The sequence below is a fragment of the Desmodus rotundus genome, chromosome 4 (genome assembly GCF_022682495.2).
Source record: "Desmodus rotundus isolate HL8 chromosome 4, HLdesRot8A.1, whole genome shotgun sequence".
Classification (NCBI taxonomy): Eukaryota; Metazoa; Chordata; class Mammalia; order Chiroptera; family Phyllostomidae; genus Desmodus; species Desmodus rotundus.
Window position 1 is genome coordinate 178,481,571 of NC_071390.1, and position 23,253 is coordinate 178,504,823.

At 61.3% G+C, this 23,253-nt stretch overlaps 1 protein-coding gene across 1 annotated transcript; it reads left to right on the forward strand.

Annotated features, from left to right (window-relative positions):
* The first annotated feature begins 786 nt into the window (after window positions 1-786).
* WFS1 (wolframin ER transmembrane glycoprotein) lies at window positions 787-19,347 on the forward strand. The gene is made up of 8 exons (XM_024573802.3): window positions 787-934; window positions 4,984-5,213; window positions 8,230-8,312; window positions 8,959-9,103; window positions 9,990-10,160; window positions 10,924-11,004; window positions 13,498-13,649; window positions 16,825-19,347. The coding sequence occupies exons 2-8, from the start codon at window positions 4,985-4,987 to the stop codon at window positions 18,628-18,630; spliced, it is 2,667 nt and encodes an 888-aa protein (XP_024429570.2). The 5' UTR covers window positions 787-934; window position 4,984; the 3' UTR covers window positions 18,631-19,347.
* Window positions 19,348-23,253: the final 3,906 nt, after the last annotated feature.

Genomic DNA, 23,253 nt, shown 5'->3' on the forward strand with positions numbered 1-23,253 from the left:
GTCCCCCATGCCACGGGCCAGAGCCTCACAGTCCCAGGGTCCCCACAGTCTAGCAGACAGACCTTTGCCCTCATCTCCAAACCACGCCTCTAAGTCTCAGGACGGGATCAATGAAGAGGGTTTCCAAATGGCCTAGCCTTGCGTCACTCCCTGAGCTAATATATATTGTTAAACACGTCCCTCGGTTACCTTGTGGAAAGTGTGCTACGTGCATTTGATTGTGCGCATTTCCAGCAACACGGGGCTACGTGTACACACTTAGATGGGCCACAGTTTTCCACCCCTGCTGCTCTATCGGGGGAGGCCCTCTCTCTATCGGGGCTGGAATTAAGTGAGGCATCCGGCGCGTAGCGAGGCGCTCAGCCTGTTAGTTAATACTGCAATAGCGCGTATAATGAATCTGAAGTTGGGGGCCCCAGGGGTGGGCGAAAGGTGTCACGGGTTTTGTCCAAGGGTCCACCCACCTGTCACAGAAGCCAGAGATCTCGCCATGAGACACGCCTCCCTGTGGGCGTGGCCAGGGAGACGCGGGCCGAGGCCCGTGTCAGCTCGGAAACTTTAGCTGTTGGATCCGCCCCCGCGGCGGCCGCCGTTGAGATTGCGCTGAGGTCCCTCGGCGGCAGCTAGGCGAGGCGCACCGTGATTGGCGGAGGAGCTCAGTTATTGGCAGGAGCGCCGGCCGCTCAGTGGGCCGAGCCAGCTCCCCGTCCTCCGGGCCGTGTCGGGAGTGGAGCGAGGTCTGTGGCTCCGCCCTCGGCCCCGCCTCCCTCTGAGCTTTCGGCCGCACTCGCAGTCTCCCGCGGCAGCTGGCGCCGCCCGCTGGTCCCGGCTGCTTGCCTCTGGCCCGGGCGAGTCCGCTCCTCCCCAACAACTTTACACCGAGCCAAAAGTCCCGAGCGTATCGCGGCGCCGCGTGCGGCCCACTTACGGGCCGGTGAGTACTTCGAGTGAGGGGACGGCCGCGCGGGGGGGCTGGAAAGAGACTCGGGATCACTGGGAGGCGCCTCCTGTTCTGGGCCTCAGTTTCCCCGTATGAGCAGATGGGCGGCTGGTCCCAGCGTCCCACACCCCCTGCAAGTTCCCCAGATATTGAAGAGCCAGGGCCCCGCCCGCTCCGCGAAGCCATGGCGACCCCTGCTCGGGTGGGGTCTTTCTAGGGGGTGAGCACCCCCTGAACCCGAGCGCCCCGGGAATCGTGGAGCACTGTACGCTCCTTGCATTTCACGCCCGCGAGCCCCGACGTGAAACCCCCTTGCGGGGCGAAAACAGGTCCGAAAGGCAGGCTGCCGGTGGCACGGGGTCCCGGCGGGTGTCAAGGGGCGCCGGGTTCCGACGGCATCGGCCCGAGTTGCTCCGTCATGGCCCTTCCCCCCCGGCTGTCGGCGGGACTCAGGGCGGTCCTCAGTGCCTGCCAAGCCTCTGGAAGGAGCCTGAGCCCCCACGTGGGGGCTCAGAGAGGGTGATGGGGGTTCAGTCCCCCAGGGGGTCCGGCCCGACTGAGTAGCAGCCTCTGGGTCAGGCTAAAGCGGCTTGCAGCCCGTTTAGAATCTGTATGAGTTCCCTTCCCCCTGGTGCTCCTCCTGGGGATGGGAGGTGGGGAGTGGGCAATGGCAGCCCCTGTGCTCTGGCTGATGCGAACCTGGCCTTGGGGAACATTAATTTCTGTTTTGAAAGATGGAAGCTTTCTGGGGAATCTGGTCCGGCCCTTTTGGGCGTTATGGAGCCGTGTCCTCACTGCATTTTTTTGGTTGTTGATGTTAAGAAATTTTAAGGAATGAACAATATTTAACCCTCTCAGTCATTTTAGGAGTAGGCATCTTAGCTCCATTTCACATGAGGAAGCTGAGGCTGGCTGGGGTTGAGTGACCTGCCTGGCCCCGCCTCTCCTCACCTTGGACAGTGACCCTGAGTAAAGGGCTTTCCCATCTGCCCAGACCGGGTGCTGGCAGAGTGCCCTGGGTACCCTCAGTGCTGGCTGCCTGACCTCACGGCAGCCCTGGCAAAGGAGCTGCCCTGGAAGCCCGGAGGCTCGGCTGGCCCGTGTCCCCTCCTGTGATTCTCATGGGAGCCCCTGGGCATCCGAGCAGGGATTTTGAAGGGTTTTTTTCCATCCTCCCCTCCCCCAGCAGGTGGGCCTTTGACTGGAAACGGGAAAGATTGCTGGGAGACCACCTCTCACCTCCCTTCCCAGGATGGAGGAGTATGTGGAGGGCTTCCCCACTCGGGCTTCCTCTTGCCCCCCTCAAGCCAGAGCTGGACAGGCCTTTGGCACTGGTCACCAAGGGGAACCCAGCCCAGAACTGGCCACCCAAAATGCCTGTGCTGCAGAACAGGGACCATGCCTGGTCCACGACGGTGGCAATAAGAAGAATCACAACAGAGAGGGAGGCTTTACAGGCCCCCTCCTCTGCCACGACCCCGCCTCGGAAATGGCACCACCACGGGGGTCCTTCACCACAGCCCCAGCCCCATCTGCTTCCCCACCCCTCACATTCAATTGTCCCTCCCTGCTCCAGAGCTGTGCCCAGATGATTGTGCTGGGCCGGGCCTCATCACTTTTCCCTGGACGGCCACCGAGCCCCTTTCCTGGTCCCTAGTCAGGTCCCCACACAGCCCCTGTGGTTCTTTAACTGCCACTTGCCAGCTCAGCACCATCCTGCACTTCCTTCTGGCCCTAAGCCTGGTGCTCGTTCAGACCCTCAGGACCGGCCCCTGCCACCCACTCATACCCGTGTCCCCTACCCAGGCAGCACTTCCCAGCAATGTTGCTGGCTCACCCTCCCTCTGCTGCTTTTCCTCCTGGGCAGCCCCTGCTGGAAGGCCCGACGCCTCCCTTCCTCCACCCTTGCCTAGATCAGGCCTGCTGACCCTGAAGACTTAGTCCAGGCCTCCCCCTCTCAGAATCCCTGCCCTGTCCCTTTTCCACAGCCAGGTGCCGCCCCCCCCCCCCCAGCTGAGCCTGCAGCACCTCCCCCCCAACTCTGTAGAGTATCTGTTTAGGTGTCGTCTTTCCCACCCAGACTGAGTTCTCAAAAGCCAGCCTGGCACAGGATCGGGCCAAGCTCAGACCAGGCACCCGGCATCCCGTGGGGGCTCAGCTGCTGGGGAGACACTGTGACTGTCCATGGTCACTGCCCTGGACATTCCCAGCCTGACTCCCTGTGTGTCCCTGTGAACTTGGCATTTGGGTAGAGCCGGCATGTCCCTGGTTTGGCCCTCAGTACTCTGGGGCAAAAATAGGTGCCTGGGAGCCTCCCAGGGCCTGTGCCCTTGTCTTGAGGAGCAGTCCTGCGCCCGGGGCTGGGCCGCAGCAGACTCCCCAGGCCCTGGGAGCCCCTGGGCCCGCTCCTTTAAGGGCTCAGTCACAGTGGTTTTAAAATAACATTGTTTCATAATTCCAAAAACCTTGCACATTCCTTAAACAAAATTAGGGAAATATATTTTTTAAAAGAATAAAATAAAAAACACTTGTAATTCCTCCACCCAGGGATAGTCAGAACTTACCTTTTGGGAGGCATTTTCTTCCATGTGTTTCTGCAGATGAACCTTGTCTTCATCCTCCACGGGCTCGGGCTGGTATCTTGTGTTGCTTTAAGTCCTGCTGAACAGTGTTACACACACACACCCTTGTCTGTGACCTCGTGTGCGAGGCGGTGTGAACAGTGCAGCCCGCCACGCAGAGGGGCCGTGGCGCTCATCACGTCCTCTCTGGATGGCCTGGGAGGCACAGCTGGGACAGGCGCCAGGAGGAGGGCTCTGCGAGCACAAAGGTGTGGGGGTCAGGGGCTGCAGGTGGGTGTGGAGGAGAGCCACATTTTGGGAGAGTGGTGCAGTGGGCTCGGCTGCAGAGGCCGGAGTCTGGGGAGGGATGTGGCATCCTTCGGGAGCTTGAGGAAGAGCGTCTCAGGTCCCCACACAGTGCGCACAGTCCCAGCAGTTTCAGGGGGTAAAGTCCCCCGAAGCCCCGCCAGGGCCGCAGGTTCAGCTCGCAGGCCTGTGACCGGTGGCCGCCCCAGCCTGTCAGTGGTGTGTCCCTGCTGCAGATAGCCTGTGCGGCCCTTCTGTGGACGGATGAGACAGTTCCAGAACCGGGGTGCCCTGGTCTGTCCTCGGCATCTGCTCTCAGACCCACCACACGGCTTCCGTCACTCTGCTTTTCAGTGTGTGTTCCTCTCTGGTGACATTCGGGTTCAAGATTTTTGTCCTGCATCTGGCCTGGAGTGGGGCAGATCTGACTGAATCCTGACGCCACCCACTGTGGTCCTCTCCCCCTCCACCCTGGTCCTCTGCTCCTTCCGGGGGCACGGAGGGCGAAGCCTTCCTGGCCTCTCTCCAGCTTCCGCTGGCTGCTGGTGGCTCTGGTGTTCTGCGGGCCACGGTCGCATGGCTCCAGTCTCTGCCTCCGCCTCCTCTTCGCGTGGTCCCCTCTCTGTCTTGGTGCTTCCCTCTGGCCTCTTACAGACACCAATCCTTGGGCCAGGGCCCTCCGAACCAGGATGGTCTCATCGGAAGCTCTGCACTTAGATCTGCAGAGACCCCTGGTGCCACGTCGGGTCACCGTCACAGACGTGGGGTGGACGCGTCGTGTGCAGGCCGACATTCAGCCCCCCGCAACCAGGCACCACCTGCTACTCCGTGTGGGATGTCTTGTCACCTCCGCACTTCAGTTTGTTACCTGGCCGAATGGCTGGTGCCCTGTGAGGCGGGGACTCAAGGCCTCAGATGTCAGGGCCCAGGCCCCTAACTCCTGGGACCTGTTGAGGCGGATGGCCTTGGATGGGCTTCCCCCTCAATTGCCTCGTCTGTAAATTAGGGTGGTCTTCTGGGGGCCGTTTCGAGGCTGAGTGAGGTCACTCAGAGAGTGCTGGGCAGCCCCGCAATCTTTCCCCTTGCCACCCCTCTTTCCACCAAGAGCTAGAGTCCAGGGCAGGCTGAGCTCAGCCAGGCCTGGCGTGTCTGACCCCCAGCTTTTCTCACTGGCAGGATGGACTCTAGCGCCTCTCCGAGCCCCTCTGACCCACAGCCTCCACCACCCCCGCTGCCACAGGCCCGCGCGCGGCTCAATGGCACTTCCTCAGTGACACAGGAGAAGAGTGGGGTGCCCCAAGCTCCTGGACCCCAAGTTGGATCTGGACCAGATGTGGGAGATGCAGCGGCCCCCACAGTGCCCCAGGTCCTCCGTGCCAGGAGCCGAGAAAGAGCGGACAGAACAGGTAAGGAGACGGGGCCTGGGAAGCTGGGCTGTCCTCAGCCCAGGCCAGGGCTGCTCTGTGGACACGGCGTGAGCACCGCGTCCTTGCACGTGGTCCTGGCACCCCTCAAGGCTCCTCCTGGGGAGCTTACCCGGCGGCTCAGGGCCCAACCCCTCCTCCGAGGCCTTCTCAAGCCCTCGCCTGTGCGGTGGGCTCTGCTCCCAAGTGCACAGACTTGGGAGCCGCAATATCACGTTTTCTTACTTGATTTGTAATCGAATGGCTCCCGCTCCACCCTCTGGCTGGGGGTGGCTCCGCACCATGTACCATGACGGTGAAGTGGGAGAAAGGCTTCCCCCCACAGCTCTGGTCCCACACGGCACTTGGGGAAGCCAATGTTGTCCCCTCCGCACTGTGGCCGCTCCTCGAGCCACGTGCGCAGGCAGCTCTGTCTGGTCTGTGGGCCCCACGTGGCCACCCCCTCTGTGCCTGGGGCCAGACCCAGGCCTCCGCTCCCTCTGACCACTGTCCTCCATCCCCAGGCTGGGCTGCCAAGGGCTTCTGATCTTCAGTCTCCTGCAAAGATCTCCACATTCTCTGCTTTTATCTCCAAGCCTCTGGGCAGGCCGGGGCCTGAGCCTGGAATCTCGGCCCGGCCACATCCAGAGACCAGGGCTGGGCTTGGTTTCAGTCCGGCTGATGCCGGGAGGGCAGAGCTGGGACTGCAAGTTCCCGATAAGAAGAGCCAGGAAACAGATGTGGCTTCTGTTTGGTTTTGCCCCCGAGAGGAAGGGTTTGGGGGGAGCAAGGCCAGGCAGGCTGGCAGCCCCCGGCTCCCAGCCCCCACGTCTGGGCTTTCACCTCCCAGCTGCTCTGCATTGTCACTGGTCACTGACTGGGATGCCATAGGCCCCGCCCTGCAGCAGCCCCGGGGAATCTGCCTGGGAGAGGCTTGTCCGGTCAGTTCTCCTTCATTAAGTCACCTGTCACTGTGGCACAGGTCTGAGGAGCATCAGTCAGGTCCCGACAGGTTACGTGAGAGCGAATCTTCACAACACGCCCTGTGCCAGGCTCCACTTCCGTCGTTACCCACCTCGACTCCCTTCTCCAACAGTTGTCGATGGGAAAACCCAGGGGAAGAGGTTTGGTGGCGACCCAGGCCCCCAGCTGCTGAGGGCTGAGGCCGAGGTTTGAAGGCACACTGTGAGTCCGCGCTCACCCACTGTGGCGGGCTGCCAGTGACAGCCGTGACCGTGAATGGAGTGCTGGCGTGTGCCCAGTGGCTGGGTCACCTCCTCCAGGGAGCCCTGTGTCACAGAAGCAGAGCAGGGTGCTCTGCATGGGCAAAGCAGAGGTGGCTGGGACTGAGCCCGGGCAAATCGGCCAGGCTCAGGCCTGCCCTCCCAGGCCCTGGGCGAGAAAGGCTGCAGGTGTGAGCACCTTCGTCCAGGGGTGAGCACTGCGTGGGGCCCATGGTGCACAAGGCGCCCTTTCCGCCACCCTCGATGGGTCACCACACATGATCAGCAGGCAGTCACCGAGGCTTCCGGCTGTGGGTGCCAGGCCAGTGCTCGCCTAGACGGCTGCAGTACCACAGACAGGGATGGTGGCCAGAGCCCCTGGGTGAGTGCACAGCCTGCTAGGAAGCGTTCACCCCAGCATTGGCCAAGGGCCGCCTGCCTGCCAAGGGCTGCCTGCAAACTGGAGGTGACCTCCACCTTCAAGCCTTAAAGGCTGTGTCACCTTAGGCCACTGTCCCTGCTGCCTTCTCCTGGAATGCTGTGACTTGGGTACCCCAAACACGGGGCTGGAGGCACCATTGCTACAGAGCTGACCCTGACGGGAGCCTGGACAAACGGACAGGAAAGGCTGGACATCGGGCAGTATTAATGGGGACTGCTCTTGTTTCCTTTAATTCTGCCTCCTGTTTGCAGAGTCATCTAGAGAGGGAAAGTTTATTAATGTCTAATAAGCATCTGCTATGTGGTGGGTGGGCTATGCTGCCCATGTTTCGCTGCCCACCAAGCAGGGCAGGGCCATGGACGGAGATGGGTCCGGAGTCAGGCACACTCCCGGGCATTGCTGTGCAGGTCAGAGAAAGGGGTGGGTAAACAATGATTTTTCCAGAAACTTTATTGTTATGCTACCTACCCAGGAGGGTACAGTGAAATCTGTGAGGCAAACAAGATGCTTTTGTGAACTGGGCTGACTTTTTAGGAAGTTAAAGTTATAGCATAAGTCATGTGATGTTTGGACCCTTGGACCTAGAAATTCAGCGGAAGGATCTATGCCAGGAGAATAACGCCAAAAAGAAAATAATAACACCCCCAAATAAAAAATGTGCTCAGAATGGAGTGTGGCACCGTGTTATAAATTTAAGGAATACTGGGAATACCCCGATGGCCGGACGGAGTGCGAGGCCCAGCACCGGACTGTGTCCCTCAGTGGGGTTCCTGAGCCGTCGATGTAGTTTCACCGCAGCGAAGTGTGGGGATCGGTTGTAACTCACTATTATAAGTATGTAAATATATACGTATATACATCAAAATGCACGTGCACTGATCGTGGCTTCCAGAGATCATGCGTGTGTGGGCTACAGTCTCAGAAAACACAAATTTGGCTTGTTGGGGGGCTGGGCATTGGGGTGCAGCTTCGTTATTTAGGCCAGGGCTTTCTAGAGCTGCCGTTCGGGCAGGCCTGCACCCAGCTGCTCCAGTGCAGTGCACCGGGGGGCAACACTGGGGTCCGGGCTGTGCCCGTGCCCTTCCCACACATCCCCCAGAGAGACTGAGCAGAGGCGGAGCTGCCGCTGAAAGCCACCCCCACCCTGGGAGTCTGCTGTCCTTGCTCCATGGGGCGGGGGTAGGGGGGTCCTCCATGGGGTGCTCTCCCTGCCTCCCCTCTCACACTCTTGACCTGGGTCTGCACGTGAGAAGCTCCCCCAGGCCTGAAGCCCATGCCTGCTGTCCTCTCCAGTCCTCTGACCAGGGACGAGGACCAGCTTCGTGACGTTCTGACTGTTCTTTCCGTGTTAAAGGGCCCGTGAAGGGAGACGTGGAAATCCCCTTTGAAGAAATCCTGGAGAAGGCCAAGGCCGGGGACCCCAAGGCACAGACGGAGGTGAGGACCGCCGTGTCTGGTGCAGGCTCAGGCCATGGCCTCCAGGACAGCGGGCTGGACAAGAGCTCCACGGCCAACGGGGGCCGGCGCCGCAGGTCGGCGCCATGAGAACGGGGAGCAGCGTCAGCGTGACTGCACCTGCTATGTCCCTGGCCCCCTTTTGTGGTGCCACCGCTCTGGGGAGCTCACATTACTCTCCTGCGGCCTACCCTCACAGGGCCTTGGGCGTCACCTCCTCCAGGATGCCTCCCCTGCTTCCTGCCTGTCTGTGGTGTCCTACCCCCACTCTCATTGCATCTGTGCAGGGGGTGCCACCCCTCCTCATTCTGTGAGGAGCGAGCACCTGAGGGTCCTAGTGGACCCCTTTCCTGCCTCCTTTCTTCTTGGTCTAGGTGACAGAGGAGGCTAGCTTACCCAGAACATGTCATGGCACCATGTTATAAAATTAGCAAGTACTGGGCACACCCCAACGGCCTGATGGAGTGAGAGGCCCAGCACCAGGCTATGTCCCCTCTGTCCCAGAACATGAGGAAGGAGGGGGTCCAGGACACCCAAGGTTGCCCAGCTTTGGGGACCAGGAGCAGGAACCCACCTTGCGTGGACGCGGAGCATGGCTGAGCGCGTCTCCCTGGCGTCTCCCTGGCAGGTGGGGAAGCACTACCTGCAGCTGGCCGGCGACGCGGACGAGGAGCTCAACAACTGCACGGCCGTGGGCTGGCTGGTCCTGGCCGCCAAGCAGGGCCGCCGAGAGGCTGTCAAGCTGCTCCGCCGGTGCCTGGCAGACAGAAAAGGTGGGTGCAGGGAGGCTCGGAGCAGCTGCCCGAGGGGTACAGCCCTGTCTGCTTAATCCCAGCTAAAGTAGGAACAACAGGGAAACCCAGCGGGGTCCATGCTGTTGAGCAAAACAGTCTGCTTTCCATAGGGCAGGGGCTCTCGCAGAGCTCACGAGACCGTTGACATGTGTTCCATCCCAACTGGGGCGTGGACCCCACACACCGCCCGGGCAGGCTGGCCTCACCACAGCCACGGGGGTGAGAGGGGCAGCAAGCACCCATTCAGACCCACTCGCTGCCGGGAGGGGTCACTGTCACATTGCCCTGCCCCAGGAGACCACCAGGGCCTGGTGTCACGGGGGAGCACGCTCTCGGAGGGCTCAAACCCCAGAAGAAGATGGAAGTGTGTGTCAAAAACGGCCTGTTCAGATTATAGAAGTGTTTTGTGCTTGCTGGCCTGTAGCAAACGTGGACTACAGAGAAAACGTAGAGATACAAATACCCACCAAACATAGATACAAATTACCCGCCACCCTGAACCCAGAGAGGAGCGCTCTGCAGTTTGCTGGGTCTGCTTCTGGTTTTATGTCATAGTGCTTTCGGAGTTACGTCTGTCACCTAGACTGCATAGGACGGTAGGATGGCCTTAGGCAGTGCTTGCCCACCTCGCTCGGGGAGTGTCTGCTGAGGGGCCAGGCCCAGCCTCTGACCTGGAGCGTGGGCTGGGAAGGGACGTAGGTCAGATGTCCTATTCTGCCCTGGTGACCAAAGCTGCCTGGAAAGACTCTCACATGATTCCCTCCCCAGAGCCCCTCAGGCCGAGTTGGCCAGGGCTCAGGCATCACCAAGGGCTTCCCAGCGGCAGGATGAGGCCCCTGATGATCCCCCACCCCCCATCTCTCAGGCATCACCTTCGAGAATGAGCAGGAGGTGAAGCAGCTCTCCTCGGAGACCGACCTGGAGCGGGCCGTGCGCAAGGCGGCCCTGGTCATGTACTGGAAGCTCAACCCCAAGAAGAAGCAGCAGGTGGCCATGTCGGAGCTGCTGGAGAACGTGGGCCAGGTCAACGAGCAGGGTGCGCACCCTGGGGGCTCCCAGAGCTTCCCCACGGGAACCTTCGTGTGGGGGCATCAGGGCCTAGGGAGGGTCCTTCTGGGGACATCCTCCTGTTCTTCGGGACCCCTTCCTGGGGCTCGGGTGGTACCCCAGGGAGGCATGCCTGATATGACGGTTACAGCTTCCCGTGGAGCCCCAGGAACCCCCACAGTGGCACAGCAGCCCCCACCTGCTGCCCGCCAGGTCACGGAGACTCTCCTGTCACTGCCTGCCGCCCTGTGGGGCTCTGGCCCGAGCAGCCCCCACACAGGACTTGCTCAGGACCGCTTGCCCAGCAGGGGTGTGGCCAGCAGACCCATGCTGGCCTAAGGGCAGTGTATGTCCGTCCCGGGCTAGGCTCGCTCCTCAAACAGGCTCGGTGGAGCCCCTTAGGCACCCGGGCTGGGGACTCACGGGAACGGCCCAGCCCTTGCCCCTGGGGAGCTCATAGTCTATTCCAGGGGACAGGCCAGCAGAGGTGTCTGGGGACAGGGGACGCTGACCAGAGATCTCGGTGTGTCCAGTGCCCGCCACAATGGCCTCCACAAGAAATGGGCTGAGCCCCGCAGGGCACTGAGTCACCACAGCAGGTGGAGGCCCTTGCCCTGGAGGCTGCAGGCCCCAGGGTCCCCAGAGCTTGGGGACTGCCCCCCAAGGAGTGCCCAGGCTGGTTTGTGGAGGGCTGCAGAACTCGCGGGGACAGGCAGTCTACCTTGATCCTCGATCCACTCTGTCCCCTACAGATGGAGGGGCACAGCCAGGCCCTGTCCCCAAGTCGCTGCAGAAACAGAGGCGGGTGCTGGAGCGCTTGGTCAGCAGCGAATGTGAGTACAGCCACCAGTCCTCTGCCTGAGATGGCTTCCTGTGGTCATGCCTGTCACCCCGTGCCTTGTGTCCACTCCATCCTGTGGCATCCAGGCTTGGGCCTCCTCAGGTTCAAGGCGTAATGGGCGTCATTTCTGGGCACTGAGACCTGGACCCTGCCTGTTGGGAGCCCACGCCTTTGTGGGCAGACAGACAGGGCAGAGACGCGGGGGTGCGGGCGCATTGGGGGGTGCTCGAGGATCGGCAGGGGCTAGGCAGCCACTAGCAGGTGCAGGGAACCGGGGACATCCAGCACGGGGAGTAGGGGCTGTGCATCCACCGTGGGCTGGGCCGTGGGGTGCAGGGCAGAGTGTGCTGGAGGAGGGGGTAGAGGGTTGGGGGCTATGGGACACCAATGAGAAGATCCCTCCCGGTCCCCCGTGCGCAGCGCCCACCGCGTGGGTGGGCTCTTGGTCTCAGTGTCCCGGGGTCCCAGCCCGGAGGAGACGCAATGGGCAGGAGGGCCTCGGACTGCTCAGCTCTGAGGGCTGGGTGGTGGGGCCACTGTCACCTCCCCTGGGCAGCCCCCACTCTTCATATGCCGCCAGGCTGTCCCGTTTCCCTCCCTGGGTCTCAGTCTCTCCTTCCCCCAGCAGTGGTCACCCTAGAGGGCAGACGGCCCTGCCGGGCCTAAGGGTTTCTGTTGCACTGGGGTGGGCGGGCGGCACACAGAGGGGACTCACAGCCCACTTTCCTGCTGTGCTGGTAAGAAATCAGTCTGGAAAGTGTGGGAGCCCTGGTGACGGATCGGGTCCTGGGGCGAGTGGCCTCAGAGGCCACAGGCAGTTGGGGATACACAGACTGCTCTTGCTGTGTCCGGGGGCGGGGGGCGGGGGGCAGCAAGTAGCACTGTCCCTCCCTTGTCCTTGCTGCGGCCCCTCATGCTTAGTGTTACCACACGGTTTCCTGTCTCTCCTCGTGCAGCCCCTCCCAGGAGGCCCCATCTCATAGTGACACCATCCCGCCCTGCCCCGAGGTGCTCCCACAGCCCAGACCCTGTGTGATCCCTCTGTGGCTGTGGCTGTCTGTTTGTTGTTCCATGATTGGCTTGTTGTGTCCCTGTACTTGGAACACAGCCCCCACCCTCCCACCCCCACACACACAGCAGGCTCAGCAAACCCCTGGTGCCCGACGGATGGAGGGCCCAGATTTGGGCACACACTGGGTTTGTCGCCCATTCCATGCACTGCCCAGCGCTCAGGAACATGCCTGGTGCACAGGGGCCCCCAGTGGGTGTGTGTGGAGTGAATGGGTCGGTAGGTGGCTAGGCCACAGGGCAGCTGTCACCAGTGCTCTGAGTAGCCAGAGCTGAGGGAGTGACAGTGGCCAAGAGGTGCTGGGAGCTGGTGCATGAGTGGGGCTTAGGCAGCAGACACTGGGTGTGGGGGGGCTCCACCTGCAGGGCCCCCCTGGCCGCCATGGATGAGAATAAGTCTACCAAGACATGATCTGCTTGGGGAGGAAGATCTCTCATAGAAGGGCCAGGAGCCTGTTCCTCAAAGGCTGTTACTGGGTTCAGTTTGCACAGGAACAAAGGTGAAGCTCCTCAGTCACTGTCAGGCAGTCAGGATAAACAATAGATAACAAACAAGGAACTCTGAGGGCTCGTTCTGAGTCAGGGTCAGACAGCTAAAGGGCTATAAAACCTTGAGAAACAAACTCATTTCATGCTTGGACCCTTATCAGAAAACTGAGGACATTCTTAGCAAAGCAGGTTTCACAGGATTTTATGCATTCTTTCTTAGGCCTGATCGCCCTGGGGAACCACCCATTCTTGCCAGGGCTGCCCTGCCCTCTGTCATTGTTTCAGGCTTAAGTCAAGCAGGGGAAGGAAGGCAGCCAAGAGATTAGGAGACTCCTTGCAGACAGAATGAGGACTCAGGCTATATCAAAGCCGAGGGCCGAGGGTCCATCACCCCCTTTTTCTATAGCCCCCCAAGTCCTTCCCTGAGGGCCTCTTCATGATCGTACCTGTCTTAGATTGGCCCTCCCTTGAGGAATCTTACCCATCATTGGCTAACTGGTCAAGCTCAGGGCCAAGCAGGGTGAAGTAAAGGGGGCAGAGGCTGTGCCCCTGCCAGGGAGATAAGCTTTGTCTCCTTAGTGGTTTATGGTCCCAAGGTCTTTTTACTCAGCCTTAGCCATGGGGGTTTACAGCTTCTGAAACCAGGCAGGTGGTTCCCAACAACTGGGCCTGAAGAGTAAGAGGGAGGGGCGTCTCAGGGAGCAAAGGCCTGTCACCAAGGTAAGGAGTCAGGGATGGGGGCCGGCAATCAGCAGCCCTGCCTGCCTCTCCCCACTCATTGGCCGGGCCCCCACCCACCATCCAGGACAGAGGGGTTTCTCAGCCCGCTCTCAGCCGGGCCCAGCCACTGCCCTGCCCTGCTGCTCACACAGGGTGACCGTGGGCTTACTGGGTGGGCAGGCCCCATGCCTCCTTTCTTCTGCCCCAGCCAAGAGCTACATAGCGCTGGACGACTTCGTGGAGATCACCAAGAAGTACGCCAAGGGCATCATCCCTCCCAACCTGTGCCTGCAGGATGAGGACGAGGACGAGGATGAGCTGGCCGGCAGGAGCCCCGAGGACCTGCCCCTGCGCCTGAAGGTGAGCGGGGGCCGCCCGCCACGAGGCGCCACACACTGGCCTCCGGCTCTGGTTTAGACCACATTGTTTGAAACATTGTTCATTCACAGTACTGAATAGAGGTGGGCTCCTCAGAGATGCCTGCCCCCCAAACACCAAGTAGGGGTGCCCAGGAGACCTGGGGACCTGCAAGGACTTGGGGAGAGAGGGTGTGGCATGGGGAGTGGCAAGGAGGTGACCATGGGCCAGTCTGCAGGGAGGGAGCAGCCTCCTGCCACCAGATGGCAGGGCCCAAGCAAGGAGCACACAGCACGTACCAAGAGCTGGGAATGGCCCCTGGGTCAGGCTCCTGGGGTGACAGTGTCGGTTTCCTTGGCCATGTGGCTGAGACTTCAGTTACAGACAGACGGTGGCCACACTGCCCTCTCGCAATTTTGCCCCCCCTGTTCCTTCACAGGGCTGAATCCCTTGGGCCCATATCTCACATTGCAGAGAACACTGGGCTTCCAGAAGTCTGGCTGCCCAGCCCACACAGGTCCATTGGCTCGAGGGGCCCATGGCAAACGAGTCGTCACAAAGCCCAGCATTTGTCACCCAAGAGCCCCTCAGGATCTGCGCTTCTCGCAGACGGGGGCGTGTGTGACGACCCTCCGTGTGGCAGAGGGGCTGAAGGAGTCAGGGCAGGAGACCGACCGCTCAGCCTGGAGGGTGGGAGTGGAGGGGACAGGAAGTTGGCTGACGTCAGGAGACAGCTCAGCTTCGGTACCGCTGGGAGCCCAGCTGGGGCGCCCGGGCCAGGCCGCCCTCCAAGTGGGAGGCGGATGCAGACCATGTCCCAGAGTGACAGGCATGACAGCCACATTTGTGACCGATGATCTGAGAGTCCCCCGAGGACAGGTAGCATGGCCAAGGGGACGGCTCTGAGAGGCAGGGCGAGGACGGCTGAGGAATGTGACCAAGGAGGTCACGCAGCGGTGGGACTGGGCTAAGCCGTCCCCAGAGAGACACCACTGGTTTCCTTCTTACATTCGAGAAGGAAGGTGGCCGCTCCCCGAGTGCCAGGGAGAGGCCCACTTGGAGGTGACCCACAGCCCAGGCCCCTAATTTTCAGACTGTAAGTCCTGTCCCCCAGCTGTGCGCTCGTGCTGGAAACGTCTGCGCGCCCTTGGGGGGCAGGAGAAACGGGCGTGCTCCAACGGGGCCCGCTCGGGGCTCTCGGATGAAACTGTCAGAACGCTTTGACCCTCCCCAAGTTCTCCCGTTAAAAGCCTTTGCAGAAGAGAGGGAGTGAGTCATAGCAGGTGTCTGCAAAGACTGAAAGCTGCTCCAGCTTTTAATAGCCTTTCGCGAGCAGAGAAAGGGCCGTGTGCCGGGGGACGCAGGGGGGTTTGTCGCCCCCGAAGTGGTGACAGGCGCCGCTGTGAGCTGACGCGACTCCCACTGAATGTTCCAGCCTTTTGTGACAGAAGAGACTTGGAAATAGACGGAGTAATCGAGCCGTTTTTGTGTCCAACGATCGCGCACTGCAATGCGTGAACGTTTTGGCCCGGGCTGACGGCCTCTCTTCTCCGTGACCCGCCTGGACCCGGGGGTTCGAGGCGGCCTCTGCGCAGCTGCCGGGTGCAGCGTCCTGTGCCCTCACTTCCTCGTGTCGGGAACGGCTGGCGACCTCAGGCCTGGCCGGGCACTCTTTACTGCCCTTTTGGAGAGCTTGACTCCCTCCTCACTCTGAGAAATGTCTTTCCTGGTCAGAGAAGAGTTTTCCTTTGCTTGGGCTCTCTCTATGGAAAATGTTTTTAGCCTCGCGGTTCGGTGGGGCCGCGCGGAGCGGACCCGGGCCTCCAGGAGCCGGCCTGGAGAGGGAAGAAGAGTGGGGGCGGTGTCAGCTGGCCCGTTTGTTTATTCCTTGTCAGTTACAGAACCGAGAGGAGGCGGCTCTCACAGACACGTGCATACTCGTGTGCATCTATACTGTCTCTCTCGGGAGCCCCCACCCCGCTCCCCACTCCCTGCTCCATCTGCAGAGAGCTCACACGCCTGTGTTCCTGCAGGTGTCCTGGTCATCTTGGCTTGATAGCCGTGGCTCTTAGGCAGATGACAGCCACAACTCAGTCTCGCTCAGCCAGAATCCTTCCTCCTCCTCCACCTGCCAGTGGGGCGGGCAGAGGGCCTGTCCTGAGGGCGTGGGTGGAGGGGGTGCTGCCCACCTCACTCTGTGCTGGTGCAGGCTCCCTCTGGTGGGCTGTAGCATGTGCCAGGCTTCCCTTCGCCCTCCAGACCCCCCTGCACCCCTGCCCTCCCCCACACTGCACTGCGTGAGGACGGGTGCTATCCACAGCCACTTCCCTGTTCCCCCTCCAGCTTCTCTCCCATCTCCCCCGCGTCCTGGCCCAGCCACCAGCATCTGGGAATTCTGAACAGAAAACCAGGCGGCTGTGGGGGTCCGTCCTAGAGGGCAGAATCGCCCCCCACCTCTTTGAGGCTGCTTCCCAACTCCCCTCCCCCATAGTACTCCGTCTACCCTTTGCTGCGGTCCAGGCCAAGGGCCACCTGTGCCCTGTGTACTGGGTGTGGGGCGGGGGGTGGCCCCCAAGGCAGGGAAGGGGCTGTGTGTGAACGTGGTCGTGTGGGGTCATGTGTCTGTTGGGAGTGGCATGGCGTCAGTGGGTGTGTATAGGGGTGGGCGTGGCAGGCAGCCGGTTCTTAGGGTCTCCTGACCCTAGCGAACAGGTCTCATCTAGCCCCCTTACGCTCGCTAAAGGCGGGCCACGCCCCTGCTCAGCATGGTCCTACAGAACTCTCTCTTCTGGAGCCCCACTCCCACCGCCACTCCTGGGACCACTGGGAGCCCAGCGTGGCTTTTGCAGTACCCGTCCCTGTCCCCCTAAGTGGATGGGGAGCCAGGGCGTGGGAGTTGAAGCCCTCCCTGCTGGAGGGAGATGAGACACAAGTTGGGTGGCCCAGGGCACCGTAGTCAGTACAGCATGGGGCTCCCTGGGGAGGGAAGAGGGCGCTGGGCCGCAGGGTCCTCCAGGCCCCAGAGGTCTCACCGGGACAGCACTACATGTGGGTGTGAACATCATGGCGGGGGTCGGGGCAGGAGAGGAGGGTGGGACGGGGCCACATGGCCTGAGGGGACGGCGAGCGGGGCTCCTGTCCTGGCCCCAACACCCGTCTTCCTCCTCCTCCCCCACAGGTAGTCAAATACCCCTTGCACGCCATCATGGAAATCAAAGAGTACCTGATCGAAATGGCCTCCCGGGCAGGCATGCACTGGCTGTCCACCATCGTGCCCACCCACCACATCAACGCCCTCATCTTCTTCTTCATCATCAGCAACCTGACCATCGACTTCTTCGCCTTCGCGGTCCCCCTGGTCGTCTTCTACCTGTCCTTCCTCTCCATGGTGATCTGCACCCTGAAGGTCTTCCAGGACAGCAAGGCCTGGGAGAGCTTCCGCACCCTCACCAGCCTGCTGCTGCGCTTCGAGCCCAACCTGGACGTGGAGCAGGCCGAGGTGAACTTCGGCTGGAACCACCTGGAACCCTACGCCCACTTCCTGCTGTCCGTCGTCTTCGTCATCTTCTCCTTCCCCATCGCCAGCAAGGACTGCGTGCCCTGCTCCGAGCTGGCCGTGGTGTGCGTCTTCTTCACCGTCACCAGCTACATGAGCCTGAGCACCTCCGCCGAGCCCTACACACGGAGGGCCCTGGTCACCGAGGTGGCCGCCGGCCTGCTCTCCCTCCTGCCCACCCTGCCCTTCGACTGGCGCCACCTGAAGTTCCTGGGCCAGACCTTCCTCACCGTGCCCGTCGGCCACCTCGTCGTGCTGAACGTCAGCATCCCCTGCCTGCTCTACGTCTACCTGCTCTTCCTCTTCTTCCGCATGGCCCAGCTGCGGAACTTCAAGGGCACCTACTGCTACCTGGTGCCCTACCTGGTCTGCTTCATGTGGTGCGAGCTCTCCGTGGTCATCCTGCTCGAGTCCACCGGCCTGGGGCTGGTCCGAGCGTCCATCGGCTATTTCCTCTTCCTCTTCGCCCTCCCGATCCTGCTGACCGGCCTGGCGCTCATGGGCCTGGTGCAGTTTGCGCGCTGGTTCGTGTCCCTGGAGCTCACCAAGATCGCGGTCACCATGGCGGTCTGCAGCATCCCCCTGCTGCTCCGCTGGTGGACCAAGGCCAACTTCTCGCTGGTGGAGATGGTCAAGTCCCTGACGCGCAGCTCCATCGTCAAGCTCATCCTGGTGTGGATCTCGGCCGTCGTGCTGTTCTGCTGGGTCTACGTGTACTGCTCAGAGGGCATGAAGGTGTACAACTCCACGCTGACCTGGCCGCAGTACGGGGCCCTGTGCGGGCCGCGGGCCTGGAAGGAGACCAACATGGCTCGCACCCAGATCCTGTGCAGCCACCTGGAGGGCCACAGGGTCACCTGGACGGGCCGCTTCAAGTATGTCCGGGTGACAGACATCGACAACAGCGCTGAGTCAGCCATCAACATGCTCCCGCTGTTCATCGGCGACTGGATGCGCTGCCTGTATGGCGAGGCCTACCCCGCCTGCAGCCCCGGCAACACCTCCACGGCCCAGGAGGAGCTCTGCCGGCTCAAGCTGCTGGCCAAGCACCCCTGCCACATGAAGCGTTTCGACCGCTACAAGTTCGAGATCACGGTGGGCATGCCCTTCAGCACCAACGGCCCCCGCAGCCCGGAGGAGGACGACGTCACCAAGGACATCGTGCTGCGGGCCAGCGGCGAGTTCAAGGACGTGCTGCTCCGCCTGCGCCAGGGCAGCCTCGTTGAGTTCAGCACCGTCCTGGAGGGCCGCCTGGGCAGCAAGTGGCCCGTCTTCGAGCTCAAGGCCATCAGCTGCCTCAACTGCATGGCGCAGCTGTCGCCCGCCCGGCGGCACGTGAAGGTGGAACAGGACTGGCGCAGCACCGCGCACAGCGCCGTGAAGTTCGCCTTCGACTTCTTCTTCTTCCCCGTCCTGTCGGCCGTGTGAGGGCGCAGCCTGGCAGGCCGCCGTCAGGACCTTCCTCCCCCACAGCCACCCAGCGGGACTCCCGACACTGATGCTGAGCGTGTGTGCGTGCAGTTGGGTCGCCTCCTGGACCGGCTGACAGCTTCCGCTCCCTCACTAGGAATGCCCCGTGGCGTTGGAAATTGCATGCACGGTCTTGACCCCCATCCTGACCTTTCAGAGTGCAGCTGGCGGGCCAGACGGGATGGGATCCCCATCCTGAAAAGCACTCTGCACCGACGTGCCCCCCACCCCCTCTGAGCACTCCAGCCCCTTCCTCATTCCTGTGTGGGATTTGTTTTTTGAATGTGCTGCTGTGTGAACACAACATAACACTTCTTATTTATTTGGTTGCTACTAAGCCTGGACAGCTGTTTGCCGATCCTGCAGGCTCTCTGCAGAGCTCCCTGAGTGGTCACGTGGTCAAGGCCCCACCCGGCCCCCAGACCGGAGGCCGGGGAAGCAGCAGCTCTGGGCACAGCACGTCCACGCTGAGCCCTGGGTCAGCGACTTGCCTCAAGCATCTCCTAACTAGTGGGCAGTGGGTGAGTCTGTGAGTGTCTTGCATGAATCCTCCAGGACTGGGAGGCAGAACCTGGGGTGTCCCTTCCAGCCCGTGGAAAAGCTTGCCATGTTCCGTCACGAAGAGCAAAGGCAGGGTCCTGGAGCAGCCGAAATAAAAGCCTGCGATGGAACCTACGGTCCTTTGCTGCTTTTCTTCCTAAGCAGTCCTTTCTTGTACGCGCCTGAGAGTCAACAGGTGTGTGCTCTGCCCCTGAATTCAGTGCAAGTGCAGTCTGCGTCCCACACGGCAGAACTGACCTTCTCAGGGGCTGACAGGCGCCTGCCAGTGAGCAGACCGGGCACCGCCTCCAAGCCGGGGGCCCCTGCACCATTGGCCGCGGCCACCCAGCGTCCACTCGGGTCTGAACACGTCTGAAATGCGCACGGTCACAATTGTTTGTGAAACTCAGATCACCGGCGACGTGGCGCGCCCGCAGTTATTCATGGTTTGATATAGCTGCCACCCTGTCTGCCGGTCCTGTTTATGCCACATCCTGGGGTTAAAGGTCAGCCCCATCCCCCTCAATGATCCACAAAATGCATCACAGTTCGGCTTTGCTGCCCCGGAATCACCACTAATTGTGCGGGGGCCGAGGGGTGGCGCACTGGTGCTTTCCGAGTAAACAAGACATCTAATCCCTATGTCACGAGGGGGTTACCACGACAACCTGAACCACACAGCCATGGAAAGAGAGGTCACACCCAGTATTAGCGGCAGAGCCAGGATGGGACCGAGATGTGCCCGTCCCCTGGGCCACCCCTCTACACCAGCGGACACCCCAGCAGAGCCACCTTCTTGGAGCAGGGGCCCGCTGGTCTCTTCAGGGCCTCCCCGATTGGCCTTTGGACCCCAGTTTGTACCTTTGCCGTGTGGTCCGTCCCCGGGCCACTGTCCCCATCCGTGACACACGGAGTCTGAGCTTGGTCAGTGGCTTTCAGGACTTTGTGGTAATGAAGCCCTTTAAAGTTCTGTGACACACGGGACCCCAGTCCAAAGAAACACAAGTGTCCTTTTAAGTGCAGGTGCAGCGGGCTCAGCAGACAAGAACAGAGGCCAGCGGCCTCCGCCTGCGTCCCCCTCAGGGGCCTCCGCTCTGTGAGCTTGGCCGGGTCTGTGCTGGCCAGGCCTCGGGTTCCTCTCCCGTAAATTGGGGTTATAACAGGACCTGCCTCATGGGTTGTTTTTAGGCTTAAATGAGTTCGTTTTCTTGCAAGGTGGTTAGAATAGAGTCAGTCACTAGTAAATGCTCACCAGATATTTGTGAATTGCTAAAGGAGTTAAATACCCATGGAACTTCAGACCCAGATGAATTGACCCTTCTGGCTTTTTAAAAACTTAAACTTTGTGAAAATTGCTGTTTAGATTGGAGCTGATGGGAGCGGCCTGACCCAGGCAGGCAGAGGGCGCTCTGTCTGCACCCCCACCTCCTCTCGCATCCCAGGAGGCACAGTCCTACCTCTGTGCCTGTGTCACGGGCTTAATTCCTCAGGACTATATGGCCAGAACAGCTTGGCCAATCCCTGTGACTTACTGCCTAAAACATTATTCAACGTAACTAATGAGCCTTGAGCACATGGGCTGCCACCCCCAGAGCAAATATTTACCGCACGGTGATGCTGAGCAGAGAGGTCATTCCACAGTGTGAGCCAAACCCAGGTCCTGCCCCGTGCAAACTCACCCAGGTCTGAGGCGAGAGGCCCCAGTTCAGAGCAGGAAGTGCCGTGGGGGCCCAGAGGGAGGCACCTCCAGCCTGGGGTGGGAGATGGGTCAGGAGGCTTCTGGGAGCACATGGGGTTTGCCCCCTTTGTCACTAAGGGGACGAATGGGACATGGCGAGGCCAGAGGAGACGTTCCAGCCATCAGGGCTGTCCTGGGAGGCCCAGGCACAGCCAGATGCCAGCTGGTCCAGAGGACCGAGCTCAAGGTCCAGGCCAGGTTGGAGTGGGCCCCTGTCCGGCGGGCAGCTGGAGCCCATCTCGGCTCTGTGGCCAGGGCCCTGCAGAAGGGGCTGGGGAACCCTGAGGCGCAATCTGGAGCCCCACCCCATCGAGCACACTGGGGGGCACTCCTCCACGGAGCCCACCCTCAGGGGTGGTAGAGAACAGTGCCAGAGTGGCCGCCCGGCCCCTTGCAGAGGAGCTGCTGCTGCAGGTCGCTCACGGGGTGCTCAGCTCCTCCCATGCCTCCCCGTGATCTCAGCTGTGCTCTGGCATCCTGATCCCGCGTCCCGTAACTCAGTGGCCCCAGCGTTTTTTGGCACCAGGGACCGGTTTTGTGGAAGATAATTTTCCATGGACCGGGGTGGGGATGTTGGGGGCGGGGGGCAGGAAGCAGAGCTCAGGCAGTAACTCAAGCCAAGCTCCATTTGCTGGCCTGCCGCTCACCTGCTACTGTGTGTCCGGGTTCCTAACAGTCCACGAACAGGCACGGGCCCGCGGCCTGGGTTGGGGGCCCTTTGCTGTAACTGGCCTCTCAAGTGGCAAACCCTACATCCCTGCAAAGTTGCCCACAAAGCAGGACTTAGTCTCCCTCGAACCAGCCACCCGACTCAGCCGTGCCACCGCCCCAACCCCTGATGGGCAGTGTGGGGTCAGAGTCGGAAAAACACTTGTCTGCCTGTTAGCACCGCAGGCCTGTTGCTGGTGAAGACAGGCCTGAAAGTGAGGTTTTTAAACCAAAACTCCTCGCCTCCCCACTCGGCCTCCTGAGGGTCCCTGCCCCCACTGGCCAGTGCAGCTGGCACCCACCAGTCCTGAGAGAGCCGCTCAGAGGTTGGCGCTCGGGGAAAAGCCAGGTCCCTGCTCCTCCGGGGCAGTGTCTTACTTAGCTTCTCCTGTGGCCCCACCTGGGACCTGCCCGCTGGGACCTTCCCCCGCTGCCCTTCCCCCCTGCAGGCTGCCCTCCTCAGCGAGGCCTCTTCACTCTCAGCGTGGACCCAGGCTGCCCCAGTTCCCCAGGGACGGCCGGGGCCCAACGGCAGGGGCAGCAAGACTGCACTGAAGCTTCGGGGCAGGTTGCTGACAGGCTTTGGGGGTGGGAGCGGGCTCCGTGCGGCCCACACTTGCAAAGACTTTCTTGTTGGGTCCCACAGCCCCTCTAGGTGGGTGCTGCCAGTGCCCACACGCTGCAGACGGGCACAGCCAGCATAGGTGGCGTCCCCAAGACCACAGCTACTGCCCGAGCCAGGATGGGAATTCTGGCCACCGGGCCTCGGCACTGCCCACGACGCAGGTGCTCAGAAAACGTTTGCTGAGTGAACAAGCGAGTGGCAGGCGTATTTGCAGATAGCTGGTGATCCTTCCAAGGCGATGTTGGTTCTCCTTGGGCCCGCTCAGGAACGACACCACGCGGTCCTTTGTGCCGCCGCGGGCTCTACGAAGGTCTCACGCGGACAGTGCACTTCTCCGGACCCCCGTTTCTCCATTGCGGGGCTGACATTTTTGGCATAATGGTGACAATGGATCCCTTCCCGCTTCCATATTCACCTTGGTCCTGACGCTGCCACCTGCGGAGGTGTTCCAGTCCCTCTATGAGAGTCACTGTGTCCTCGGGCTGTGTGGGCCCCGGGCTGACAGCGTCCAGGTGGAGAGAGTGGGGCTTTGTTTTTCACAAGCCACCAGGTATTTGTCTGCACTGAATCTCGCTCAGTCCAGGCAACTGCTCACAGCTGCTCTAAATGCTTCTCGGTTGCTAGGAAACCCCCCAGCAGAAGCTGCTGAGCCCGTGCTAAGTTTTCATCAGGTGGTTGAACCTGCGGCAGGCCCTGAGCCAGCCTGGGGGTTAGGCAGGCTCTAGGCCAGCAGTCTCGGGGGAGGGGTTGCTGACTCAGTTCTGGCAGAGGAGCAGTGGGGCTGTGGCCTGAGAAACCCACCGGAAAGCACCTGCTGGGACCTCCAATGAGTGGTTCAGGTGGCAGACAGTCCCGTTGGGGCCACACTGCCTGGGGTCCGATCCTGGCTCCGGGACTCACAAGTTTGCAGCCCTGGGCAAGTCACCCCTCTTTGTGCCTCAGTTTCCTCCTCTGTAAAATGAGGGAGACC

Coding starts and splice junctions, on each gene's coding strand:
- WFS1 (XM_024573802.3), top strand. CDS start 4,985: ATGGACTCTAGCGCCTCTCCGAGCCCCTCTGACCCACAGCCTCCACCA. Junction 5,214..8,229: donor AGAAAGAGCGGACAGAACAG/GTAAGGAGACGG, acceptor TCCGTGTTAAAG/GGCCCGTGAAGGGAGACGTG. Junction 9,104..9,989: donor GTGCCTGGCAGACAGAAAAG/GTGGGTGCAGGG, acceptor CCCATCTCTCAG/GCATCACCTTCGAGAATGAG.